We start from the raw sequence: 23421 nt of genomic DNA on the forward strand, positions 1-23421 counted from the left end.
GAAATAAAAAAAATTAAAGGAGCATGGGAACTTGTGAGAAACAAAACCAGTGAAATAGTGTTATTACCAATAGCTGTATCAAGGCACGTGGTAAGACATTAAAAAGCAAAGTAAAAAGCATCTTCTTACTGCATCACCCAGGTGTTATGATGAGAGTAATATGTAAAAGCATATGAATCAGCATAAGGTAAACAGACTTTATTTAGTCTCCATAAAGCACAGTAGTGATTATGTAATCGCTGTTTTGCCACTGCTATGAGACAGCACAGGGAACATTCCTGGCCTGATTAGGCAGTGTCTGAAAATGCAACTGAAAAGCCACCATCATGCACATTTTTTTAAAAAATAAATTATACACACACACACACACACACTTCTGAAACTTGGTTAAACAGCTAGCTACTTTCGAACATGTGACATGTAGAAATGAGATTCCTTGCAAGAGTACAATGAACTGAACGGGTGCAATCTGCAGGTCCACTTTTCTAATGACAACTGTGACAGATAATTGTCTATTTCCTAATGGGTATTTTTCTCCAGTCACAGTTCAAGAGCCTTTTTAAACCAGAATTAATCTTACAACTAGAACACATTTTCATTTTATGAGAAGAGGATGGTCATGAAAACAGTGTGGTTGCTTTTAGAGTATGCATGGACTTCTAAATATTACAAAGTTAGTGTCCTACCATTTATTTTTTTAGACTAAAATGAGGGAAAGTGATCAGCACACGTATTGCAACTGGCATGTAAATGGTAATAACATGAAGTGGCATAACAAAGAGCTGCTTAAATCATACCTGGGCTCCAACTAACTGGAGGAGTGCAAAGTTTACAGGAAGCACATCGATGTCTGTATTGATGACAGTCTGGTCGAAAGGACATGCCTTGCGATGAAGCTTGTTCAGGCAGGTCTTACAGACAGTGTGAGAGCAACCTAAGCTGATGGGTTTGTGCACATTCTCATCAAACTCGTTGTAGCAGATTGGGCAGGACAGAAATTCTGTCCACTGAGCTGCCTGCACAGGCATTGTGGAAGCTGGACACTTGTTTAGCAGGCTAGCAGACCATTATTTCACTGTACTATGTTTTGGCAGCTGTAAGTGAATAACACAGTATTTAAAACATGCTTTCTGGTAATTTAGAATGACTCTTAATTAAAAAAAAACCAAAACACTATTTCAATGTTTTACAGAATAAAACCAAATCCTTATGCTGAAGTACTCAAAAACCCAACTTTGTGTTAGTTCAATAATTGTACCAAAAAAGGCTCATGAACGGAATTCATGCAGACTACCGTAAGCTGAAGTTGAACCTATTCACAATAAATGGCATTAAAGTTCTTCTCACAGAATTAAATACACCTTTAGCGCAGGAAGAGGAAGACATTTATTGGCACAGGAAACAGGCGTGAATCACGGTAACCTTCCCTCACACTCTCCCATCTAACCTCAAGTCTTCAAAACCCTGAAAGCACTCCCTGGTTGTAGAATGGGCCTGGGGTGGGGAAAAGACACAGATATTTGTGGTTTTATTCTCTTTGGGGGTGGGTGAGTTAAAATGTTATTTCCATTTGAGGTAGAACAATGTCTTCCTTCTGCATATCTTAATCAGACACCAAACTAAAAAAAGCTTTGCTCTTTTTTTTAAAAGACACATTTTCTCTTTCTGTAAAAGACAAATCAATTAACAAAAGTTAAGAATCATAAGAAAACACTAAAAGAATGAGAGATGAGTTTTTAGTTATATGATTCTCTTGGGTTACTTCCCCCTTTTCTCCCAAGAACGCAGTGGAACACTGAAGGGCACAGGTTACTGTATTCAGTTTTGCTTTTCACAGCTGTACCTTACACAACAATGCAACTCCACTTCCTTGAACTCACAGCGAGAAAATCTCTAATGTGTTGAAAATTCAGGTATTTAAGACAAAATTTATGGAGGCAAGCAATAACTTCAGCTGTCTTGCTATTGAGTCTTTTCTCTTGAAGCATCTCACTGTGCAGGAGTACCATGTAAATCATAAACATATAAATGTAGTCCAAAGAAAACACTGAATTGTTCTGAAAGGAATTGTTCTGAAAGACATTCTATCTTCTAGAACTTACGTTCCTGAAAAAGATAACAGACCTAAGAAGTTCATCGAAGCCATTTACATTCAAGCTTTCATCATGAAGATTTAAAGTCACGCTTCATCTAAGAACCGAACAGCCCCACCCTTTGGTGCAATGATGTTGACTTTCTGTGCAACCTAGAGACCTGTTAGTTCACTTCAAGGCTATGAACAAGCTTCTCCTAGCTGCTTGTTAGAAATACAAACACACAAATGTTTTAATTACATGTTTAACATTTTTTCCCCCCTCTCCAATGACAGAAAAAAGGTAATTGTTTTGAGGAAGCTGAGATCTCCCCTTCGCATTTGAATTCAGTAACTCTTTACTGCAATTCCGTTGTTCACAGTGCTACAGTTTAATTAATGTTAAAGTATTGGACCATTGAAATAATTACTAGAACACCAAATAGACTATCTGTGGATGTATTTTATGTTAATTATGACCATCTGTTTAGAAATTGTATTTAGTTCTATGAACATTCAGTGCCCTTTAAGTAACAGGATACTCGTACAAAATGTCCTTATCTCAGTGAGCTTTTCAATATAATGCAGTGAATTTTACCCCAAACGAATTCCCATAGTAAGTGTAAAACACAACCACCTGAAAGCTGAACCTGTCCCTTCGAAACCAAACTGCTGAGGTAATACTTTCAACACCAGCCAGAATATTCACATGCATTGGATGAAACAGATTTTCATCCAACTTCAAGGAAAGCACAATCAAAGCTCTTGCAAGGATGAAAAAAAACAGCAGTCCTCTTTAATTTGCTATTACTACATGTGTCTTTTAACCAAGGAAATTCAAAAGCAAAACAAATAATAGCAAAACCAAACAATGAGCCAACATGCCTAGAAAGATTTTTTTAAAATTCCTCTCTAAAGAATCCCACCATTTCCTTCAGCACACCTCCTTCAGCTTCCCTGCCAAAACAGCAGTACGAGATGCACAGAATTGCAGCGTAGACCCTTGCAGTAAACACTTCAAAATTTTTGCCAACATTAACAGAAATGTCAAGATACTAACACCAACACTGCTGCTGACCTGGGAAAGATATTGGTGCTTTTTCACCTGTCTGTGTGACACAGGTAACAGCACAAATTAGACCACTCTGGGACGTGTGCTATTATTATGACTCACGTAGGGAAAAGTTTTAAGAAAAGGCTAGCACACACACAGCTCAATTGCTACTCTCACTAACGATCTCCTAATAAACAGTCTCTATTTCCACACTGCTCATTAATTATCTCCAACACAGGAATCTCTGCTCTGAAACAGTACCCACATTCAGTTTCCACAGATACTTCAGAGACTTGCAAGAAACAGCCACCTCTCTATTTAGCAGCTTTTAAAATATAGTTGGTTGTTTTCCTGACCAGCATAGAAACAAATACAACAGATTCTTAAAAGTGTGCACCACTGATTTTTAAAGATCTATTTCTGGGTATTTAATCATCATAAATGACAGATTCTACTAAGCATGTGTTGACCTTCAGATTTCTTGACAGGAAAAAATCTAATTAAATCAGCAAACAGCTGGGGAAAGCACTCAACTCCTAAAACTTCAAGCAGCCATACACAGAGAAGTCTCCATCCTCTATTAAGCATGCCAGCTAGCCTGCCATTCTTGCACTCCAGCGCGTTAAGAAAACAATCTCAAATCTCCTAATAATCATGTCAACTTCTACAAAAACTGTGAGCCAAACATTTAATATTCTTGCTCCTTGTCAGAAACAATGTATTTCAGGGATGTCCTCTTGAAGAACAAATTTCTCTAGTGCTCTAAACTGACCAAACACAAGGAGGAGAGCATAATAATGAAGGTAAACTAGAAATCATTTTGGTTTTGTTTTTAACAGGCAGTGAACTCAGTCAGAACAATTACCCTTGGTCTACTTGTTCATTCTGGCAGATACACTATCTACCTCTACACATGCACAGGGCATCTCTTCCCCGTCAAAGCTAAAGAACCCTGCAAAAAAAATCCCAAGGAAATGGCTGGTACAGAAACTGGCCAAACATACAAAGCAAACTGTTTGAAGAGACACAGCTATTTTCACTGAAAAGATCTTTACATAGTATAGTTAAAATAAATTTTATATTATTACTATTAGAAGCAATACTTCAGGTGACAAACTGAACTCCACACAAGCCTAAGTTCAGAAATTACATAATAAACAGCAACTATTACAGCTGAATAATTTGTTTCTAATACAGTAACATCTCCCCACTGCAGTAATGGTTGCAATGGAGTAGGAGTAGAGTAACAAGGATAAATGACTGATTTTCCCATGATAATTTTAGAGCAGAGTATTTGATGAAATTGGGAAGTGGGGTGGAAGGGGAGAAGGGTGAAGCACCAAAACCTTCCTCAAACAGCTGCACCATTCACACATTCTGGAAGTTGTAAGATTTAGATGTTCTTATTTTACATTGACTTTTAGCTTCCTAATCCCAACTGATCCAAGCCATTGTACTTAGCTGACAACCTTTGGACATGATGTATCATTTAATACTCACTTTCTAAAGAAACCAAGCTTAGGTGATCCTGCTGTTCTATTAGTCTGTTCCTCTCCCACATGAACCTCAGGTCCCCTGGACCACTTTTGAGCAGATGTGGTAGGAGATGCATCATGTCTGAAATGCACGTCGATTCCATGAAAACTGGTATGTGGAAAAACTTCCAAATGCACATGCTTCTCAGGAAAGGCTTCAGCACCAGGCTCAGCAGTTATCTGCCTGTCTACTTTTCTGATCTATCAGCATAAACGCACCTGCCAACCAGAACCCAGCCAAAAAACATCACATTTTGTTCAGATACAAAAAAGGGCTATTTGGAAGGCAGAGATGTGACACATCTGCAGGAATTCCAACAAACCTTTAAAGACAGAGGGCTTGATTTATGAAGACAATGTCAAACCTTTGGCACTTGGCCTCTTGAGTTCAGTATCAGTACTCATTAAGCAAGGCAAGGAGAGGTTTCAGAACCCTGTGGCAGGATACTGAGCCAGCATGTTGAGCTGAATGTTCCGTGGACTAGCTAATTAGAAATTCTGATGACATTGCTTTATCTTAAAAATCTACCTTTATCCAGGGCTTAGAGGCCTAACACCAGAAGGAGATCTCCACACAAGTTAATTACATCAGGAGTTCAACAACTTTACACAAACACAGGGATTTCTTTAGTTAATGGTCTGCCTTTACATCTTAATTCACTGACTAGATTTCTCACCTACACCAAGAGATACAAATTCAATTACTTTTAAATACTTTTAACCTATGTTTTCATCTTACAAAAAAAGCATCCAAACACATACATTTAGAGACAGGGCAATTTCAGTCCCTCCCCCTTGAAGCTGTTCCTCACACAAAAAAGGACTGAATAGTCAAAGACAACTGCATCCTCACCTTCAGCTGCCCAAGCAGACAACTTGGATTTTGCTTCAGTTTTAAAGATCACTTTGGTGTTTTTACTGTTCAGATATTGGATAAAAGCTAGGTATGGTTCTTTGAACAAGGAGCAAAAAAATTCAGTGCCTCCTCTCCAGCTGCATGCCCCAGTTCCTAGGCAGCATGGTGAGCATGGGTCTCAACCTAAGAAAACTTTCTTCTCTTCAAAGGGAAACAGGTTCAACATGAGGCAGGGAGCGATCCCCTTCAAAGCTGCACACTGTCCAGAGTCAGGGCATTTACCAAAATGTGAGATAAGCAAGTTTCATCCCTTTTCAAAGGAAGAGTTGAAGGCTTGAACTCAGTTCCTTCCCAGCCTAGGCAAATGCCTAGGGGGAAAAAAAAAAAAAAAAAAAAAGGCAGCAGTACCACGAGCAGCCATGTTTCTGAACAGAAGTGGTGGTCTTGCAGCTCCATGTTAGGCCTGCCCTGCTCAGGTCTACTTGATCAGGTCCCCTGTGGGACACCGGCTGAGGAATGTCTAATGAGCAGAGTTTGTACGAGAACATGACATTGAATAATTCTGTCAGTGCTGAACAAAGGCAAGTCTTCTCTACAGACGAAGAAAATCTTGAAAAACTTGTGAAATTATATGGCAATTTCACAAATTAAGGTAGTTCAATTACAATCTCACTCTGGATTTAAGCCTTAATTTTAGAATTCAATTGATTTTTAATCACTAAATTGAGGAGTCATTGATCCTCACTTGCTCTTAATGTTGACTGCAGAGATCATGGTATTTTCCTTTTTTTGAGTTATCTCCATTACAATTCTCCATTTATGTAGATTAATTGTTTGTTTGCACTACAAGGAGGTAGTTTTTTCAAGTCTTCCTTCGTAAATTCTATAGTTCTGAAAGAATCCTGACTGGGTCAAAAACTTAAGTGTCCATGCAATCAAATTATCAGTATTAAATTATTCTCTGAAAGGGCTAGAATATTTTTTTCATTTCTCTTCGACTGCCATCATCTACAGACCTAAAGAACTAGCTTCATTAAAGGCTTAGAAAAGGGCCATCCCCATAACAGCTTTGCATCATTCAGCTATGACGGCTTGAAATTAAAATAAATCCTCTTTACAGAGCAGACTTGCTTATTTCTGTATTCCATAATACCTGTCACATGTAAATCTCTTTATATCACATGCAAATTCTATATATAAAGCAGACCATTAAAGATAGTATTCCAATGCAATTTTTTTCACTGAACATTAATGCTACTGGGAGTATCTACAGCCCAATTCAAATTCCAGAGAAGTTATCATCAAGAGAAATCTTGGTGACATACTAGAATCATAGTATTTCTCAAGTTAGATGGGACCTGCAAGGATTATCGAGTCCAGCTCCCTGCTCCTTCGACTACCTAAATCTAAACCTTATGTATGACTAGGAGCATTGCCCAGACGCTTCTGAACTCTGCCAGCATGCTGCCGTGACCGCTTCCCTGGGGAGCCTGGCCGGGGACTGACCACCTTATCAGTGAAGAACCTTTCCTACATCCAGTCACGCTTCCCCTGACACAGCTTCATTCCATTTCCTCGTGTCCTAAATATATATGAATACATATGTCTATCCAGACTATGTCTTGCCAACACACCTACAGGATGCTTTACTTGCTATCTTCTTAACGGAATTAAAACCCTAGATCCCCTCTGCCTCCTTAAAACACTGAAGAGTAATTACCTATTAACAGTGGTACAATTAACTAATACAAAATAAAGTTCAGGGTTGCTCTGTGACTGCCAAAGTTCAGAGGTAAATCACCCTTCAAACCAGCACTACTCAGTGTATCCTCAACAGTTCACACCTGCTCTTTCCTGTTCAAGTGTTGCTAGCAGAAATCCTGTTACTACATTTTAAAAGTTTCCTATATACTTATGTAATGGCACTGTGGTGGTTGGTTTTTTTTTGTGTGTGTTTCGTAGGTGTCACTGAAAGGAGAGTTTGTCCTTGCCACAAGCCTGATACAAATTCAGCTCCTGTAACAGTATTGACTTTTCAGGACTAACTGAAGGGCAAAAAAATGAAAAAATTTCTTTGCCACCAAAACCAGCTGAACTTACGCTGAATGCAAAGAAAGGCATCTATTTCTAAGCAGATCTATTTTGACATAATTACTTCAAGAAGATATACACTGAAGAATTCCTTACTCCTCACTAATATTTTCAGAGAATATGGAGTCTTGTGTATGGCTTAGCTCCCCATGCTTTTTAAAAAAAAATCCATGACCTCCACACTTAAAGTATACATTTTACAGAAGAGAAATTCGATATTCTAATATTTTCCAAATAATTTCAATGAAATACTAATTCCATTCTGAGACATAGGCGAGAAACAGAGGGTTCCATAGGAGTTGGAAAGTCTTTTTGAAGTTCATAGAGAATAGCTCGATGTGCCCACAGATAGAGATTTTTTTTCCCCTTTCATTAAGATTGTCCAGTCAGTAAGGAGAGACTACTTCTATTTATCCCATTAAGAGGCATACAAAATCTTACCAAACAAAATGGGATGCACACCTAACAAAACAAATGCTGCTGATTACTACCCTTTGGATCCTGAAAAAATTCTATCTATTGTAAATCAACAAAGCCTTAAACAAGAGATCAACACTCAAGACTAGGACTTAACTTTGAGGTATCTCAAGTACCGACACTAAACTTGTTGGAATTTATTATTTTGGAGATAAATGGCCATGACCTCAAAAAAGACAGGCATGTGAGTTAGTAAGAAATCTTTTCTTGTGGAAAGCTCTGCTTACATTGCAGAAACAAGAAAAAGTTCATTAAAGAGACATGCAGGTTTTGGGAAACTGACTAATTACAAAAATTAAAAATTCAGTGTTTCATGGAACAATACTTATACTAGCAACACAAGCTTCAATTTCTGGAATGTCTACAGATGTTTAACACAGACCAAAGGGCAAGTAACAGTATTTTGGTTCAGAAGATTTACAATTGTACTTGTTGGTTCTCCTTTCAAGTAAGATCTTTTCTGCCACAACTACAAGTTTACACCCTTGTAATCTGAAGAGCTGTTTTTCATTTTCGTTTCAACACTGTGATATAGCGACAATAGGCATGAAAGTACGATCACAAGAGCGGGCACAGGAATTATAATTAAACCCAAACAAAATCTTAAGTTTGCACTTACAGGGAAGGAGACCAACATCAGAAATTTCCCTGGTTGTCAGCCCAAACTTTGTGATTATTTTCTCATTAAAGGCACATGCCATTCACAGTGAACCCTGCCTGTAACCGAATACTCATCGCTCCCCAATCACCCGGCTGCCCTTTCCTACGCTTTGTGCTGACTTCTACACTTAACTTCAAATCCCCAGTGCACCTCAGCATCAGCAGAACCAAGACACGCTTTTCCTGCTCAGTTGTTTTGGGTTTTTTTTTTTTTTTTGTTTAAGACACTTTAAACGTGACACGACGGCTGCAGTGCTAAGGCCTATTTTCCACCGTGACTCTTCGCCACCGTCACTCAAGCCCAGCTCCGCAGGAGGGGGCACACTGCGGGCACCCCCGCACTGCAGGACCCCGCACAGCGGGCCGCTCGGCGCCCCGGCTCCCGACAGGGCTGCGGGCAGGTAACCGGCGTCCTCACCTCCTCCCGTTCGCCGGTGCCAGCGCAGAGAGCGCGGAGCTGCCTCGCCGGGCCTCGCCCCCCTCCGCCAGGCCGCTGTCAGCAGCCACCGGCCGCGCACCTGTGCCCGGCCATGGCTCTCGCCGTCATTTCGGAGCGGCCACCAAATGGCTGCCCCGCGGCCCCGGCCGGCCCAGTGGCCTAGTGGCGGCGGGGGAACCCCGGCGGCCCCCTCCCCCGCGCCGCGGCGGCGGCCGGTGCCCGGCGGGGCGGGGGCGCTGACAGGCCGCGCTCGGCGGGCGAGGCCCGGCCCCGCTCCCCGCCCGGATTCCGCAGCGCCGGGACCCCGCGGGGCGCCGGGAGGCGGGGGAAGCGGGGGGGGGGGGGGGGGGGGGGGGCCGGGCGGGGCCCCGCCGGGTCACCGCGTCCCCCTGCGGCGGCCGCCCCCGCCCAACCCCGCTCCTACCTGCGAGGCGCGGGCGGCGGGGCCGGGAGCAGGCGACGACCCCGGCCTCTCACACGCCATGGGGCGGGCAGCGCGGCGCGGCCCGGCAGAGGCAGCGGCGGGGGCCTCGGCGGCGCCTCCTCATCGCGCTGACAGCCGGGAGCGCCGCCCCGCCCCCTCTCGCGAGAGCCGCCTGCCGCCGCGCGAGAGCCCAACGCCCGCGCCGCGCCCGCCGCCGCCCCGCACGTGACCCCGCGCTGGTGAGCGGGGAGGGGCGGCGCGGGGCATTGTGGGAGCTACCATTGAGACGGCGGCACAGAGTCGCCGTCGCACCTGCCCCGCCGGCATAAGGAAACCATCGAGACAGCGTGGCAGAGCGGAGGCCGCCGCCGTCAGCGCCCCCCCCGCGGCGCCCCGGGCCTGGATTGCGACTCAACGGCTCCTCGACGCACAGCGCCCGCCCCGTACCGCTAGTATCCATTGCTTATTTTCCTTTGCAAATTTTAAAGCACTGAGAACCATAAGAGGACATACCTCTTCCCGCCGCCCCCCCCCCACGGCCTCCCGGGGCGGCGCGGGGGAAGGGGCCCGGCCAGGCCACCCCGGAGCCCCCGGTTTCTGCTGCCCCGCACCCGCCCCGGGGACAGGCCCGGAGGCACCCACCGCCTCTCTCCGCTCACTCGCAACGATGAAACCTGTTTTCTTAACACGTTGCTGAAGGGCTGGCACTTGCATGCTGTTATTTTGTTCACAAAATCTTGTTTACTCACCACAGCAAGCCAAAATACTAAGGTATGCACACCATTATTTAACTGTGATTAGAGGAAAGCATATGTATTCCCAAAACAATGTCTTGTTTGCATTTAGTTTATTGTGTTCTGACAGGATGAGCGGTTACATGTATGGACGGGGAGAAGAAACACCTTTAATGTGAACATATGCACAAAACCAGTTTTTGTTCACAAATCTTACCAAGACACTCTAGCCACTGAACGGAACATGCTGTTGGCCCATCACACGACACAACTCCCTCTCATGTTTACATGCAATACAACAGCAGACCAAAATAACTCTCAGTCCTGCTCCCACTGAAGATGCACTTCAGAAGATCAGCCTTTGTTTCCCCTTTGACGCACAGGGAAATACCCATGCACCTATAAAACCCAGTCAAACAAACAAAAAACTAGGCATGATCTTTTGAAGTGTTATTAATGATGATCATACACCTGTCAAAAATGCATATTAACTGAACAAATTTAAGCACAGTTGAACCAAATCTGTCCCATAAATGCACAATACATTTATTTACTGAACTACAATAATAGCAGCCCAATGTAGAAAGAAGGAGGCGAGGGAAGTAAACTTTTTCCTTGTTTTATGACATATAAACATATAGGACATATGCCCTTATGTTTAAGGGCAAGTGCAGGTATTAGCATGCTTCTGAAAACCAGACTCTTAATTTTTATGCAATTGGGAACCAAAAATTAATGGTAGCCTGTGAGAACCAAGTAAACAAAACTAATCACAAGGTCAAAAAGGCTATAAATAGCAACAGACTAATGGATGCAAACAGAACACGGTGCTATAAAATGCTATTTTTTTGCAAAATGTCAGGCAGTCACACTGTAAATGACTCCCAAACCTTTTAACAGGAACTGTCATGACAATTACTATAGCTGAAAATCACCAAAATAAATCAAATTCTTAACTTTTAATATGAAATAGTAGCAGAGATTGTAAAAGGTTGGGCCTTATGCTTAAAGTACTGTATTAAAAAGGTGATTTTAATTCACAGTTACAGTAGCTACTTACTCAGGGGGTGTAATTTCTGTCATTATTTGTAGGGACCATTCTGTATGCAGACTTGGCACGCACACCTTTCCAGTGATCCAGCAGAATGGAGTTCTTCACAAGTCAACTGTCTACGTAAAATCAGACATTTTTGTGAAGTTCTTGAGGAATATGACACTAGTGGCCAGCTCAGCTTCAGAACACGTGCCAACCTACTTAATCGGTTTTTGAGGAAAACATATGCTGCCTACCACAAGGCCTAGCACGAACGAGGACCTGCTAATACTGCTTGCAATCCAACGAATATGTACTTTTAAGTGTTAAAAACATCAGATGGAGAGCTTAAAAAAACCTTCATGAAACAAGTTTTTACATAGTCTTCAACTGAAATTTCCAAGAGATGAAGACTAATAACGCTGGCACAGCTGACCATGCCTAATCATAGATAACAGGAAACTGCATGGTATATATTGTACACACCTAACCCCTTGTGTAACTGATATATAAAACCCCAAACAACAGCTGGTGCGCTCACAAAGACAGGGAAGGAAACTAACAGAAACCTGGTAACTGCCATTAAAAACTACTGTCTTAAAACCAGCCAGGTTATGAAGCACACGGGCCAGACTTCTGGACTGAGAGCAAGAACTTGGTAACAGCACTTCTGAAACTTGAAGGAAAGCATACCCTTGTAATACAGACAGGATGAAGAACTACAGCTTTTTGCTAACTGGAGGGAATCTAATGTAAGTACCATTATCTCATATTAACAACTGAATTGACTCTTTATTCATATCACATTAAGTGGAAGAAACACATACCAGTCAAAGACAGGTACAGAATAAAGATTCTGTGTTACAGGGCTTCCGATGCTTGTGATGAACCTGAAATGACCTTTGACAAAGTACAAACACGCCTATCCAAACACACATTGTTACTGTTTTACTGTATCACAGAATTAGAGCATGAGAGGACCTCTATGTCTAAGCCATTTCTAAAAAGATACAAAGGATTGCTTTTCAAAATTAAAATAGAAACTGCTATTATGTAGCAGCACACAGCTTAATTTTTCACATTAGTGTATGTATCTAAACTCTGTAAAAAATGAACACAAATGTTACAGCTCAACAAACAGGACTAACTTTACTGGAATTAAGTCAAATTCTGGTGCAAAACACTGGTATGGCAGAAAAAAATCAGAAGAAAGAAGTTCAGAAAAATTCAGAACTCATTCATAAAACTGAAAGCAAGTCTTTCTAATGAGACTATCCAGTTAAAAAACAAACTGCAAGGCAATACTGTTTTTTTCTTTCTTTTTTACGAATTGCCTATTTGAAAGAGGCAGTTTGAAAGCTTCCTTGATTATTTGTGTGCTCTTTCTTAAATATCACGGATTTGAGTATGAAAACATGCCTCCTTTCTGCTGAAAGATCTAGCAAAGTTTGGGCAAGTAAGGAGGTAAGTTTCACCATAAATGATACATGAACTGGGTGGGAATGACTGACTTGCTGAATACAAACATGCCTTTTCCTTAGCCATTACAGATCACGAACATCACAGCTCAGGCTTCAGCTTATTGTAGTATCAGTAATAGTTTTAAGAACCAGCAGTGCCTTCCCTTGAAACAGGGGAGTATAAAACATAACTGGGGGGTTGGGGGTGGGATGTGAAATCAGAATGTGTCCAGAATAATAGAAGAGAAGCATGAAATTATTTCCTTAATTTGCAGTTTACTCTGAACTACTAAACACCTTTTTCACACTTACAGCAATAGCAACCTTAACACAGCAGGAAAGTTTGCTGCTTGCAAGGCCTGTCTTTGATCACCAGTCAGGTATTTGTGCTTCTCTCCATTCTCCGGGGATCTGTATGTATAATTTCATCTAGAATTTCACTAGGCAGGAGCTTTTTGTGGAGCCTGGCTCCGCAACCACCCATCTATTAATCATAGTCTATTTTAACTTTTGTAATAGTGTTCAGGTTTGGTTTGTCACTGCTACTCCTTCCATGAACAGAAGTTAAATGCTTTTTAAGAGCAGACTTGTGTTTAAAGTCCATGTCACAACAATGACACTTGTAGGGCCTGTCACCACTGTGTATATTCAGGTGATCCTGAAGCGTACTCTTGGCAGTGAAGGTCTTCAGGCACACCATGCACTGGAAGGGGCGGATACCCATGTGCCCCCGGATGTGTCTGTTGAGATTCTTCTTTTGCGTAAATGTTTTGCCACACTGCAAACATAAGAAGAGTTTGTGCATTTTTAGATGTCTAAGGTAGTTCTCAAGATGCAGAAATCCCCTCGGACACTTTGGGCACTGGTGCCGCCACGAGCTGCCAGAATCATCCAAGCTCTGGAAGCCATTCATCAGACTAGAAGTTCCTTCTGGATTGTCACTGACAAAAGCCTGAAAGTGATTTCCTGACATTTCTGTATTCCTGCTTTCAACCGTAGAATTTATCAAGGAATGCTGGGTTTCTGGAAAATATAAATTTGTTTTAGAGGAGGTGCAAGGCTGAGGAAAATGATCATTTTCTACATTCGCGACACTCATGGAATCCATTCTGAAGATACAGATTTCATCGTCCTTATATCCAATTTCAACTGTTGATATTTCTGGGGTTTTCGTGTCCTTTCTTTCTGAGACCAAGCTCTGCACTGCAGGCTGCGAGACATCCCCCTTCTCCTGCTTCACAGGGTATTCTACATTCACTGGGCTGTCTTCAGAGATCTCAATTATTTCACAATCTTTATCTAAAACCTCATCCCCATTTCCCAGTTCTGCATCTGAGGAATGACACCTCTCTGCAGCCTGGTTACCGTTCTCCATTGAAGCATCGATTTCCAAGTATTTTGACAAAGCTTCCGTGCACTTCTCCACAATGTGAACCATCTGGAGGTAACTCGCGGCGGTGAGGTATTTCAGCAGCTCCTTCTTTTTGACTTCCAGCGCGCCTGTGTAACAAGACAGCAGCAGCTTCCTGCCCACCTCGGCGCTCTGCAGGATGGTGATCCGCACCTGCCTCGACTGATTGAGCAGAAACTGATCCCTCATGAAGGTGGAGCAGGCGGCGAAGATCACCTTGTGCCCCTGGAACTCCGTGTCGTTGATGTAAATGGAGACGTCGCAGAAGAGGTTCTGCTGCCGCAGGAGGTTCATCTTCTGCAGCACGGCATCCCCTTGCTGCTCGAACTGGAAGTGCAGCACCTCCGAGTCCGCAGCCATGGCGCCGCTCCTGTGAGAGGCACCGGCGCCGCCGGGGACAGTCACGCCGGGCGCAGGCCGCCCCCGCCGGCAGGGCCCAGCCGCGGCCCCGCTCCCCCCTTCCCACCCCGGGGCGGTTGGCAGGCCCCGCGGAGCCTCTCGCCGCCCCAGCCCGGCCGCCCCCCACCCCACTCACCGGCCGCGGCCCGGCCGGTCCCTGCAGCCGGTGCGTGCTCCGCCGCCGGTGCCGCAGCGCCCCGGAAGCGGTTCCCCCACCCGCCCCTTCCTGCAGCGCCGCCGGAAGCGGCTCCACAGGGCCCCGCCCCGCCGGAAGAGCCCGCCACCGCCCCCCCCCCTCCCCCGCGCCCCCAGGGCGCCGGTGCCGCGGCGGGAAATGAGAAGCGGCGGGAGACAGAGTTAGCAGCACGTTTATTAGAAGACTTGGCACTGCTACAGCGGCTGCCGCCGGGGGACACCGCGCCGCGCCGGCAGGGGCGCGCCTCGCCCGACGTCCGGTAGAGGTAGCAACGTACGGGCCCGGGGCGCCCCCGTAAGGCCCCTCGGGGAGCGGCTGCCCGGGGGCTCCTCCGCCCCGCCGCCCGAGCAGGCGCCGTCAGCGAGGCCAGGCCGAGGGCCGGGGCACGAGGGGCGCTGCCCGCAGCCGCTGCCCCGCCTGCTTTGGTAACTACGCGTAGTGTAAGACCTTCGCCCATCACTGAAGAGGTAGCTAATGCTGGGCCGTGGTTACAGTCCCGGAGGAAAAACGTCCGTTCCGCCTTCAGCCCTCGCCCCGCGGGAGGGCCAGCTGCCTGCCCCCTGAACCAAGATTTAACGTGACTTTAGAATCCTCTCCACAGCCTCAGTTGGCAGCACATTTGGATTCTCCCTCCTCGCCTTTACTCCTCCCGACGACTCCAGAACCAAAATCAGCCCCACACAATTCAGTTATTTCAACAAAAAATTCAGCGGCAGCTATCTAAGTTTTGCCAAAAAGCTAGGGGAGAAAAAAGACTGACACTTCAATTTTATCAGTTACTAACTTGCAAAACAGGTCTTCTAAAAGAAAAATAAATTAAGGAAAGACTCATCCCTGATCTAGACAGGAGGCTGTGCAGCTGCACCGTATGCTGCCAGGAACACACGCTACACAAGCAACCACCACTCAGAAAAGTGGTGAGCCTAAACCTCTGGTAAACCTAAAGAGTTCTAAGATTTTCTTCTTCTATATAAAATAAATAAATAAAATGCAAACATAAAAAAAATCCTAATATATTCAAGGAGTTATTAAAATATTTTTGTAATAGACTTCAGTTATTTTTAGAATATGCAGGAAGTTGTACAGCACATAAAGTTGTGAGACTATCCACTTACCAGCAAATAGTATTCTACACATTAACACACAGATTATGATAACTGCCATAGTCCTCATCTGAATATGCAGCATCAGTAGCAACAACCAATGGATCTAGTCTTTCACTAATCGGGACATTGCAATGAAGACAACATTTTACATACATGGACAATTAAATTCATCTTATTCTATAATCAAGCTGCCTCTGTATATTCCATTTATAATAATTCTCACTCCATTTTAATCTATAATTCAGAGAAGAAGCATTAGCCAGATTTTTCTAATACCTCTTCTATACTTTTCACTTGTCTGTTCCATATAGGGGCAAATCTTGGATGAACTCTACCACCGACGCGCACCGAATGCACCGACAATGCACCGTGCCATCAGTGCATTGCCCTCTTAGATCTCCAGTGCTTCTGGAGTCACACAGCTGTCTCCTGCATAAATCTTTTGGTCTGCACCCTTTTGCCAGGCCAAAAGCACATACATTAGTAAGAAGTCACTTTTCATCCAACAGATGCGTCCATTTTCATTGAAGAAGCAGTCTTCTGCACTCCTGCTTTTTCCTACTTATTTCTGCCATGGTCTCACCAAATGACCACAAGCAGGCTTTTAACTGAACGGCCTGCAGTCTCAGCCTTCTCAGACGTTGACATCACCACAGCACAGGGTGGATTGAAAACCTATATATCTTGACCAAATCACTTTTTTTGTTTCTTAGGAAACCCCTTGTCTCTTCATATCAGCTTCAGGTCACCCACAGCTACTTCAACAAACTGTATTCTCCTTACAGTAACATTACAGCTTCATTAATTCCACAAGAAAAAAAAATAACTTCCCAGACAGACAAAGCTTTCAATACTGTCCATTCTACTGCCACTTTTTCTAGCACTTGTACAGTTTTATTCCTTTCTCTGGCAGAAAACCATTTTCTTTAGCATGTCCATATTCATATCTGGTCAGATTATTCACTAGTCCCTCACAGCACATTGACCTGGCTCTGCAAGCTCTTATTCTCCATGTCTATCTTCATTTTGATATTAGCACTACAACTTATTTCCATATAGTGAATAATAAATTACCAAAATGTTTGAATGATATGGAAGATTCTGCCTGAAGACAGAATGCAAGTGTCAGATGCAACTGTCACGGTCATTTTTAGCTCAAAACTATTCTGAAAGCAGGTGGCTTTAAGAAGAAAAAGTTTTTCTTGCCATGCAAACCTATCTTCTGCCCCATGAACCTGAACAGTAACTTTAAAAAGTTCCAAATAGTTAGATCTTAGGCCTAAATATATTTGCTACAACTTGAAAGGTATAATGCCCTGACTCCATTTCCATTGCTTACATCACAGCTGTCCATGTAATAGTTCATGTAACAGTCAAGTACAGTAGTTTAAGAACTCAATTGCAAAAAACGATTCACAGAATCACCTTCCTTTTCTACTTGAAAGTACGTGGATTTCTGAAAGCGTTCTGCAACATTAATGCTTTTTATCGTCCATCAGTGTAATGTCTGTGTAAGGAAATCCTGGCTTCTACACACACATATCTGAAGATCAAAACCAACTTTTGCTAATTACATACAAAACATTTTTTGCTCTAACACACCTTTGGTCATACCTGTTTAGCATTTTTAACCATACAATAGCAGCCGTTCACCCCCACCCCCTCACTCAAACACACAAACAGTACTACTTTTAGGTAGGAAGCATAATCTCAGCCTCATGGCAAACCTTGTGGAAAAGAGCTGCACTGGAAGAAACACTTATTCCAAATACAAACAGCAGTTCTCTACCGAGGATCAGCCATTTGATTATTAGTCTATGCTACACTTCAATGTAATAAGAGTGCTGTTCTACTGGGAATGGTGTTCCTCAGATAAATTAGTTTCTTTCAGCCTGATTGGGATGCGGATAATTCCACGGCACTTTTGAGAAGCGATATGGTGTAATCTCAGAATCCCAATTAACACGTCATTCCCGCTACATTTGATGTTTAAGGCGGTATACAAGAGGTATTGCTGAGTACAGTCAATAGCTGATATATTAACCTACAGAAATTGTGCTACCTATACCTCATCCTAGGCTCTGTAAAACACTAACGGTCATGAACTATGCAGGTCACTTAAAAAAAATAATATTCTCTGAACATCCAAGAAATCAAAAACCTTTGTTGTTAATGTTCTCATGGCAGGTATTTTTGATCCTTTTTTTTAAGTTAACTGACATGTGGCCCTTATTAGATATCAAGAAGGAGAGGTAAAAAAGAACTAAATGGCAGGAGGTTGGGGGAAGAAAAAAAAAAGCAAAATAAAACCCAAAAGCAAGCATGGAGCTGTTACACATTGCAGCTTTTGAAACAGATTCTATTCACAGTGTCAAAAAAGCAGTGTTTCTCCACTCCAGCTTTGCTCTTGAACCAAAAACTGTTGTGGCTTATGTGATACCAAATTTATGGAAGATGGATGGTTATTTTTAGTTTTGAAATGTTTAGCTTGTCTTGGTACGTACACTGGTAAGTGGCCTTTAAAAATTCTAAGTATGACAGCACAAGAAATAGGTCATACTTGCACTCCAGGCACCGGCCTCTCACATTCCAGAGCTGCAGTTTATTTTCGTTTTGAACAGTTCTATGCAACGATCAGCTAACCTTGCCAAATCATTTAGGGTTTTGTCTTTTCATAATGCATGTCGAGGTTAAAAACCCTGAGAGCTTTTATGATAGCATTGATTGGCAGCAGAAGTTTCTTGAAAGAGTTTAGAAGGGCAAAAAAGCAATGCAAAAATACTTCATTTCAACTGTAGGGGTCTAGGGGTAAGATCAGAGAAAGATAATTTTAAGAGGTAAGTTTAAATTTAACTATATGGAGTGCTTTCGGTTATCCAGTGCTTTAAAAAAAAAAAAATTAAAAAAATTGGGTTATCTCACAGACTTGTCCTCTTTGCTCTTTCCTCCATCTGCCCAGACACAGAGAGGCCTCTAACTGTACAGCAGATGGTTTACTTGCAGCCCACAGCAACAGTCTTTCAAAAGGTCTTAGTCTTGAGTCTCCTAATCAGAGAGAAATGAAACAATTAACCCCATAATCCACAGTAGAGACACAGACAGAAACCTGAAGGAAGATCGCTATTCACAGAAAATATCAAGTAAGACTAAGAATGATGGCTGAAGACCTGCCAGGTTTTGCAATCCAACCCGCCAGCCATCCATCTGTAGCCTTGCAGGGCATACCACTAGTTTAGGTAAGAGCCCAAACCAACTGTTTGCTCCTCTCAGTCACGATCCCTATAAAGGGCTGGTTTTAATTGCTTAGTTGACGCAGGTACTATCATTTCTTAAACCCAGCACAGCCTGAGGCAGCTTCCCTGCATCCAGTACCTGGCTTGCATCAGCTTGCTGACAGACCTTACTGTCTGTAGCAGCACTGCACGTGAATGAATCGAAGTCCACGGTTATGTCTTGAACGTTTCTTTCATTAGCATTGTCAAAGCTATTTTTACCATGTAGCTGTTTAAGATGTTTCCTCAGAACAGGTTTATGCGCAAAAACCATGTCACAGTAGTTACATTTATGGGGCTTGTCCCCACTGTGCAGGTTGAGATGGTCCTGTAAGGAACATTTCTGAGAGAACGTTTTCCCACAGATCTTACATTGGAACGGTTTGATGCCTGCATGCACTCTCATGTGCCGGTGAAGATTACCTTTCTGAGTGAATGTCTTGCCACAGAGTAGACACATGAATAGTTTATGCATCTTTAAGTGATTAGCATAGTTTTCCAGATGCCGAAATACTCTTGTGCACTTTGGACACTGATGGTGCCACTGGAGGCCTTTGTCTATACCTCGGTTGTTAGGCCCAAACATATCTTTAGAGGCCAGAATGATGTTATCACTGCCAGCATATGAAAGGGCATAGTTGTGGAGGTGATTTTGCTCTATTTCACTTGTCCTGTTTTCAACAGTGGAGTTGATAAGAAAGTGTTGAGGCTCTGAGGAATGCAGTGCAGTTTGTTCCGAAGAAATAAACTGGTTCTGATCCTTCTTATTCCTAACTTCTGTTACCTCCCCAATGGACTCCACCTTGATGATCTGAATATCGCTATCCTCCATGTCCATACTGTCTTCTGAAGGCTGAATACAAGGTGAATCTTGCTGCAGAGAGTCATCGTCTCCTTGATGTTCCTTCAGCTCAGAGGAGTCACTTTGCTGTTCACACTCCTTGCTCTCCAATGGCTGCTTCGGTTTTATAAACTTCCAGAGGGCCTGCGTACATCGCTCAACAATGTGGCTCATCTGCAGAAAGCTTGCGGCAGTCAAGTAGTTTACCAGTTCCATTTCGGGAAACTCCAGAATGCCACTGTAACAGGAGAGAAGCAGCTGCCTTCCCACCTCTGAACTCTGCAGTATAGAGATTTTTACATCTCTGGAGTCATTTAGTAAGAACTGATCTCTTAAAAAGGGAGAGCCAGCAGCAAACACAATTTTATGCCCATGAACTTCAACGTCATCTATATGAACCACGACATCACAAAATTTGTTTTCTTCCCTCAATTTGTTCATTTTCTGTAACATCGAATCCCCATAATTGTCAAACTTGAAGTGAAGAATATCTGATCTTTCTGACATTTTGGCACACCTAAGGAAAAGCAGCAAGAAAAAAAAAAAACCAGGTGAGAACTTTTTTGTTTTCTAAAATGCAAGTTAGAAGGGTCTAAAGTAGTAATATAAAGTGTGTTTAATCAGATGTTTTATTCTAGATACATACTAAAGTCCATTACAAGCTAAAAGTAAACAAAAAAAAATATCAAATTTACATCTTGCCTTACAGTATCTTTTACCTTTTTTTTAATTTAATGCAGCTTGAATATAAAATAGAGGTGATGTGAAGCAGTATCCTAAAGAGTTAAGATGTTTTCCAAACTACTTGTCTGGAATTTAAAGGGAAACCATAATAGTATTTTTAGCAGTGTTTGTTCTCATTAAGCTTTGCTTCTACATTAAAACTCCTCAGAGATTTTGTCTTTACGAGCTAAGGAACGTTCCTTTAGCTTCTGGTTCTTGATTTCCTTTAATGCCTAAATAGGTTTCATAACAAATTAATTCAAAGTGAGACAGAACCCGGCACTGGCCAGACATACAAACATCCCTCTTTACCTTCTGTATCTATCCATACAGTGCTCCTAAGACTTACACTGCAAGAAAAATGGCTACGGTTACCCTAGGACACCCCACAATTTGCAGGAATATTGATGTACAACATGTCTCATCAGCAGTAACCGCAATTTTGACATGGCAGATTTTAGCAAGAAGGCCTGTGCGAGCTTTGCAATATCTGCAGCACTGGGTTTAACGCACCGTGTTAGATTGTCCTTTTAAGTTTGGGTTGTTTTTTTTTTTTTGCAGGGGTTGGTTTGCTGTGTGCTGTTCTGTTTTGTTTTTTAAGATGATCACAGAAAAATCTTCTGTATGGCCCCTCATTATATAAATCATGCCTTCATGGCTCCCCATTCTGAATAACCAGGGAATGTAGGGTGTCTTGTTTCTTGTCTTCTTCTTTGGAAGATCACTCCTCTAGGAAGTTTCTTCTTGTTTGATAGTACATGGAATGAAGAACAGTGCATCTTCCATAAAGCAAGTATCAACCTTCTGTCTTTCAACAGTTCTTTCAAGAATTTGTAAGACTACACTGATTGTTGATGAAACACTGCTCACGCAACCCTGCCAGAGAACTGGGATTGCAGGAAGTGAAGAAATCACAGAAGACTAAATGATGCAAGATTTGGCAAGATAAAATAACAAAACAAAGCAAAACTTACACCTCACAACTACTACAAACACCACATAAAGCTTGAAAGGAAGCTTTGAAGTTTATAGATAAAAGCAGATAATGCTCTCTTGGGCATGAAATACCAGCTCAGTGTACATAATGGGAATGGAGTCACGCCCAGTGAAAACGAGTGAATACACAAGGGTTCAAAAAAGAACATTTTTAGAAGTACCTGTTAATAAACAGGGTTCTTTAATTTGATGATCAGTTATCATTTGGATCAAGTATATCTTCCAGTGTATGGCATGAAAAAATTGCTGAAGGATTTCAGAAGCCTTCAGAAACGAGGGGCCATGGAAAGTTCTGAAACAGGGGTAGCATCGTTCCGCAGTACAACCAGTTCTGCTGAATCTACAGAAAATAGATCTGCCAGTTGCAGTCATCCTGTCTTCAGCACTGCCTGACTCATACACATTCCTAGGGCAAAAAGTTTAACTTTATGAGGCAGTAGCCTTTGGCAGACATGAACAGCAGCAACAGATCTCCATGAAGTATCTTCAGCGAATTTCAGGCATTACCAAACAGTTTCTTTGTTTTCTCTTAGAGGTGACAAAGGAAGCCTACTGGTAAGCCTGTGTTCTCTGCCTTGGGCTACTACAACACAAATGCAGTTACAGGGCCCTCGCCAAGGTGCCATGACCCTGCGCCGTTAAGCTGGCACAGCTATTCCAGCCACTCAGCCCTCCCGGGCGGTTTGCAAGAGCCACATCGTAAGAAGCCAAAGAGAGAAGAGACTTGCCTTGGCACTTGTTCAGCTTCCACTACTACTGATCCCCAAGGGAAAAAAAAAAAAAGGTAAAGAAGAAAAAGCCCTCAAATGACCCCCAAGCCCTCTTTCTGGGGAGGGGGGCAGACGCAGCCTCCCCCCGGCTGGCCGCACCCCACAGGCCGGGAGCCCCCCGCTAGAAGCAGGTGCTGTCGCCGCCGTTACTGCCCGCGGCCGGCCACCGGCTCCCGGCCCCGTGCTTCCCAATAGCCGGGAAAGTGATGCTCCAGGAGAGCTCCCTGCTTCCAAATAGCCAAGAAAGCGATGCTCCAGGAGAGCTCCGTACTCCCGATAACCGGGAAGGCGATGCTCCCTCCAGGAGAGTTCGGCCGAGTGCCCGCGCCGCTGTTACAAACGGCGCCCGAACGCGAAGTTCTCTGCAAAGGCGGCGGCAGGCCGCCTGCTCCCGCTCCCGCCGCCCCGCGCCCGGCCCCGCCGCAGGGAAGGGAAGGGGCAGGTACCTGTAGCGCCGGGCCGCGTCCCCCCGCTGGCACCCGCGGCCGCTCTTGCCGCAGCGCACGCCGCGGCCTCCGGCTACGGACCTAGAGAGGGGAGGAGAGCCGCCGTGAGCCGCCGCCCGGGCCTGGGGTCGCGCCGCCCCCGCGCCGGGCCTGGCCCGGCCGCCAGCCGCGCCCCCCGGGCGGCCCCGCGCCCCGCCGCGCCCCCGGCCGGGCCGGGCCGCCCGCCGAACCCGGCCCGCGGCAGAGGCGGCGGCGGCGGGGGCAGCGGGAGTCGCGGCCCGTTCCGGACCCCGCTCCGGGGCCGCCGCCCCCGCCCCGCCGGCCCGCCGGGACCTACAGCCGCCGCCGCAGCCCAGGACGGCGACTCGGAACCGCATTGTTCGGCCGCCGGAAGCGCCCGCGCGCCCTCCGCCCCGCACCCGGAAGC

The 23421-nt window shown here is 44.1% G+C and overlaps 3 protein-coding genes across 16 annotated transcripts in view; all 3 read right to left on the minus strand.

Annotated features, from left to right (window-relative positions):
- The window catches only part of RC3H2 (ring finger and CCCH-type domains 2), a 31209-nt gene extending 21457 nt beyond the window's left edge, over positions 1-9752 (minus strand). For 5 of the 8 annotated variants that reach the window (XM_037399127.1, XM_037399124.1, XM_037399120.1 and 2 more), the window contains exons 1-2: positions 9608-9751; positions 798-1094 (exon numbers count right to left, since the gene is read on the minus strand). In XM_037399127.1, the coding sequence (XP_037255024.1) occupies positions 798-1028 (231 nt within the window). In that variant the 5' untranslated portion in view covers positions 1029-1094; positions 9608-9751. Of the gene's footprint in view, positions 1-797; positions 1095-4625; positions 9347-9607 lie in introns of those variants that run through there. The other 3 variants (XM_037399123.1, XM_037399122.1, XM_037399121.1) reach the window with 2 other exon arrangements.
- Positions 9753-10437: 685 nt separating this feature from the next.
- On the minus strand, positions 10438-14852 carry ZBTB6 (zinc finger and BTB domain containing 6). Of its 4 annotated transcripts, none has more exons than XR_005106208.1 (2): positions 13147-14702; positions 10438-11511 (listed from the first exon to the last, which is right to left on the minus strand). XR_005106208.1 is itself a non-coding variant. In XM_037400580.1 (2 exons), exon 2 carries the CDS (start codon positions 14603-14605, stop codon positions 13322-13324), a length of 1284 nt encoding a protein of 427 aa, XP_037256477.1. In that variant the 5' UTR covers positions 14606-14615; positions 14781-14852; the 3' UTR covers positions 10438-13321. The 4 variants fall into 4 exon arrangements, 1 of the variants encoding a protein (XP_037256477.1); XR_005106206.1 differs by having other exon boundaries at positions 12202-14702; XR_005106207.1 differs by having other exon boundaries at positions 10438-10740; positions 11402-14702.
- A 142-nt stretch (positions 14853-14994) lies between these two features.
- Positions 14995-23421, minus strand: ZBTB26 (zinc finger and BTB domain containing 26). Of its 4 annotated transcripts, none has more exons than XM_037400437.1 (4): positions 23332-23421; positions 22995-23075; positions 19642-20576; positions 14995-18991 (listed from the first exon to the last, which is right to left on the minus strand). In XM_037400437.1, the coding sequence occupies exons 3-4, from the start codon at positions 20564-20566 to the stop codon at positions 18846-18848; spliced, it is 1071 nt and encodes a 356-aa protein (XP_037256334.1). In that variant the 5' UTR covers positions 20567-20576; positions 22995-23075; positions 23332-23421; the 3' UTR covers positions 14995-18845. The 4 variants fall into 4 exon arrangements, with proteins under 4 accessions (XP_037256334.1, XP_037256333.1, XP_037256332.1 ...); XM_037400436.1 differs by having other exon boundaries at positions 19319-20576; XM_037400435.1 differs by adding an exon at positions 21296-22184 and having other exon boundaries at positions 14995-20576.

Source organism: Falco rusticolus, chromosome 9, assembly GCF_015220075.1.
Source record: "Falco rusticolus isolate bFalRus1 chromosome 9, bFalRus1.pri, whole genome shotgun sequence".
Classification (NCBI taxonomy): domain Eukaryota; kingdom Metazoa; phylum Chordata; class Aves; order Falconiformes; family Falconidae; genus Falco; species Falco rusticolus.

Coding starts and splice junctions, on each gene's coding strand:
- ZBTB6 (XM_037400580.1), bottom strand. CDS start 14,605: ATGGCTGCGGACTCGGAGGTGCTGCACTTCCAGTTCGAGCAGCAAGGG.
- ZBTB26 (XM_037400434.1), bottom strand. CDS start 20,566: ATGTCAGAAAGATCAGATATTCTTCACTTCAAGTTTGACAATTATGGG.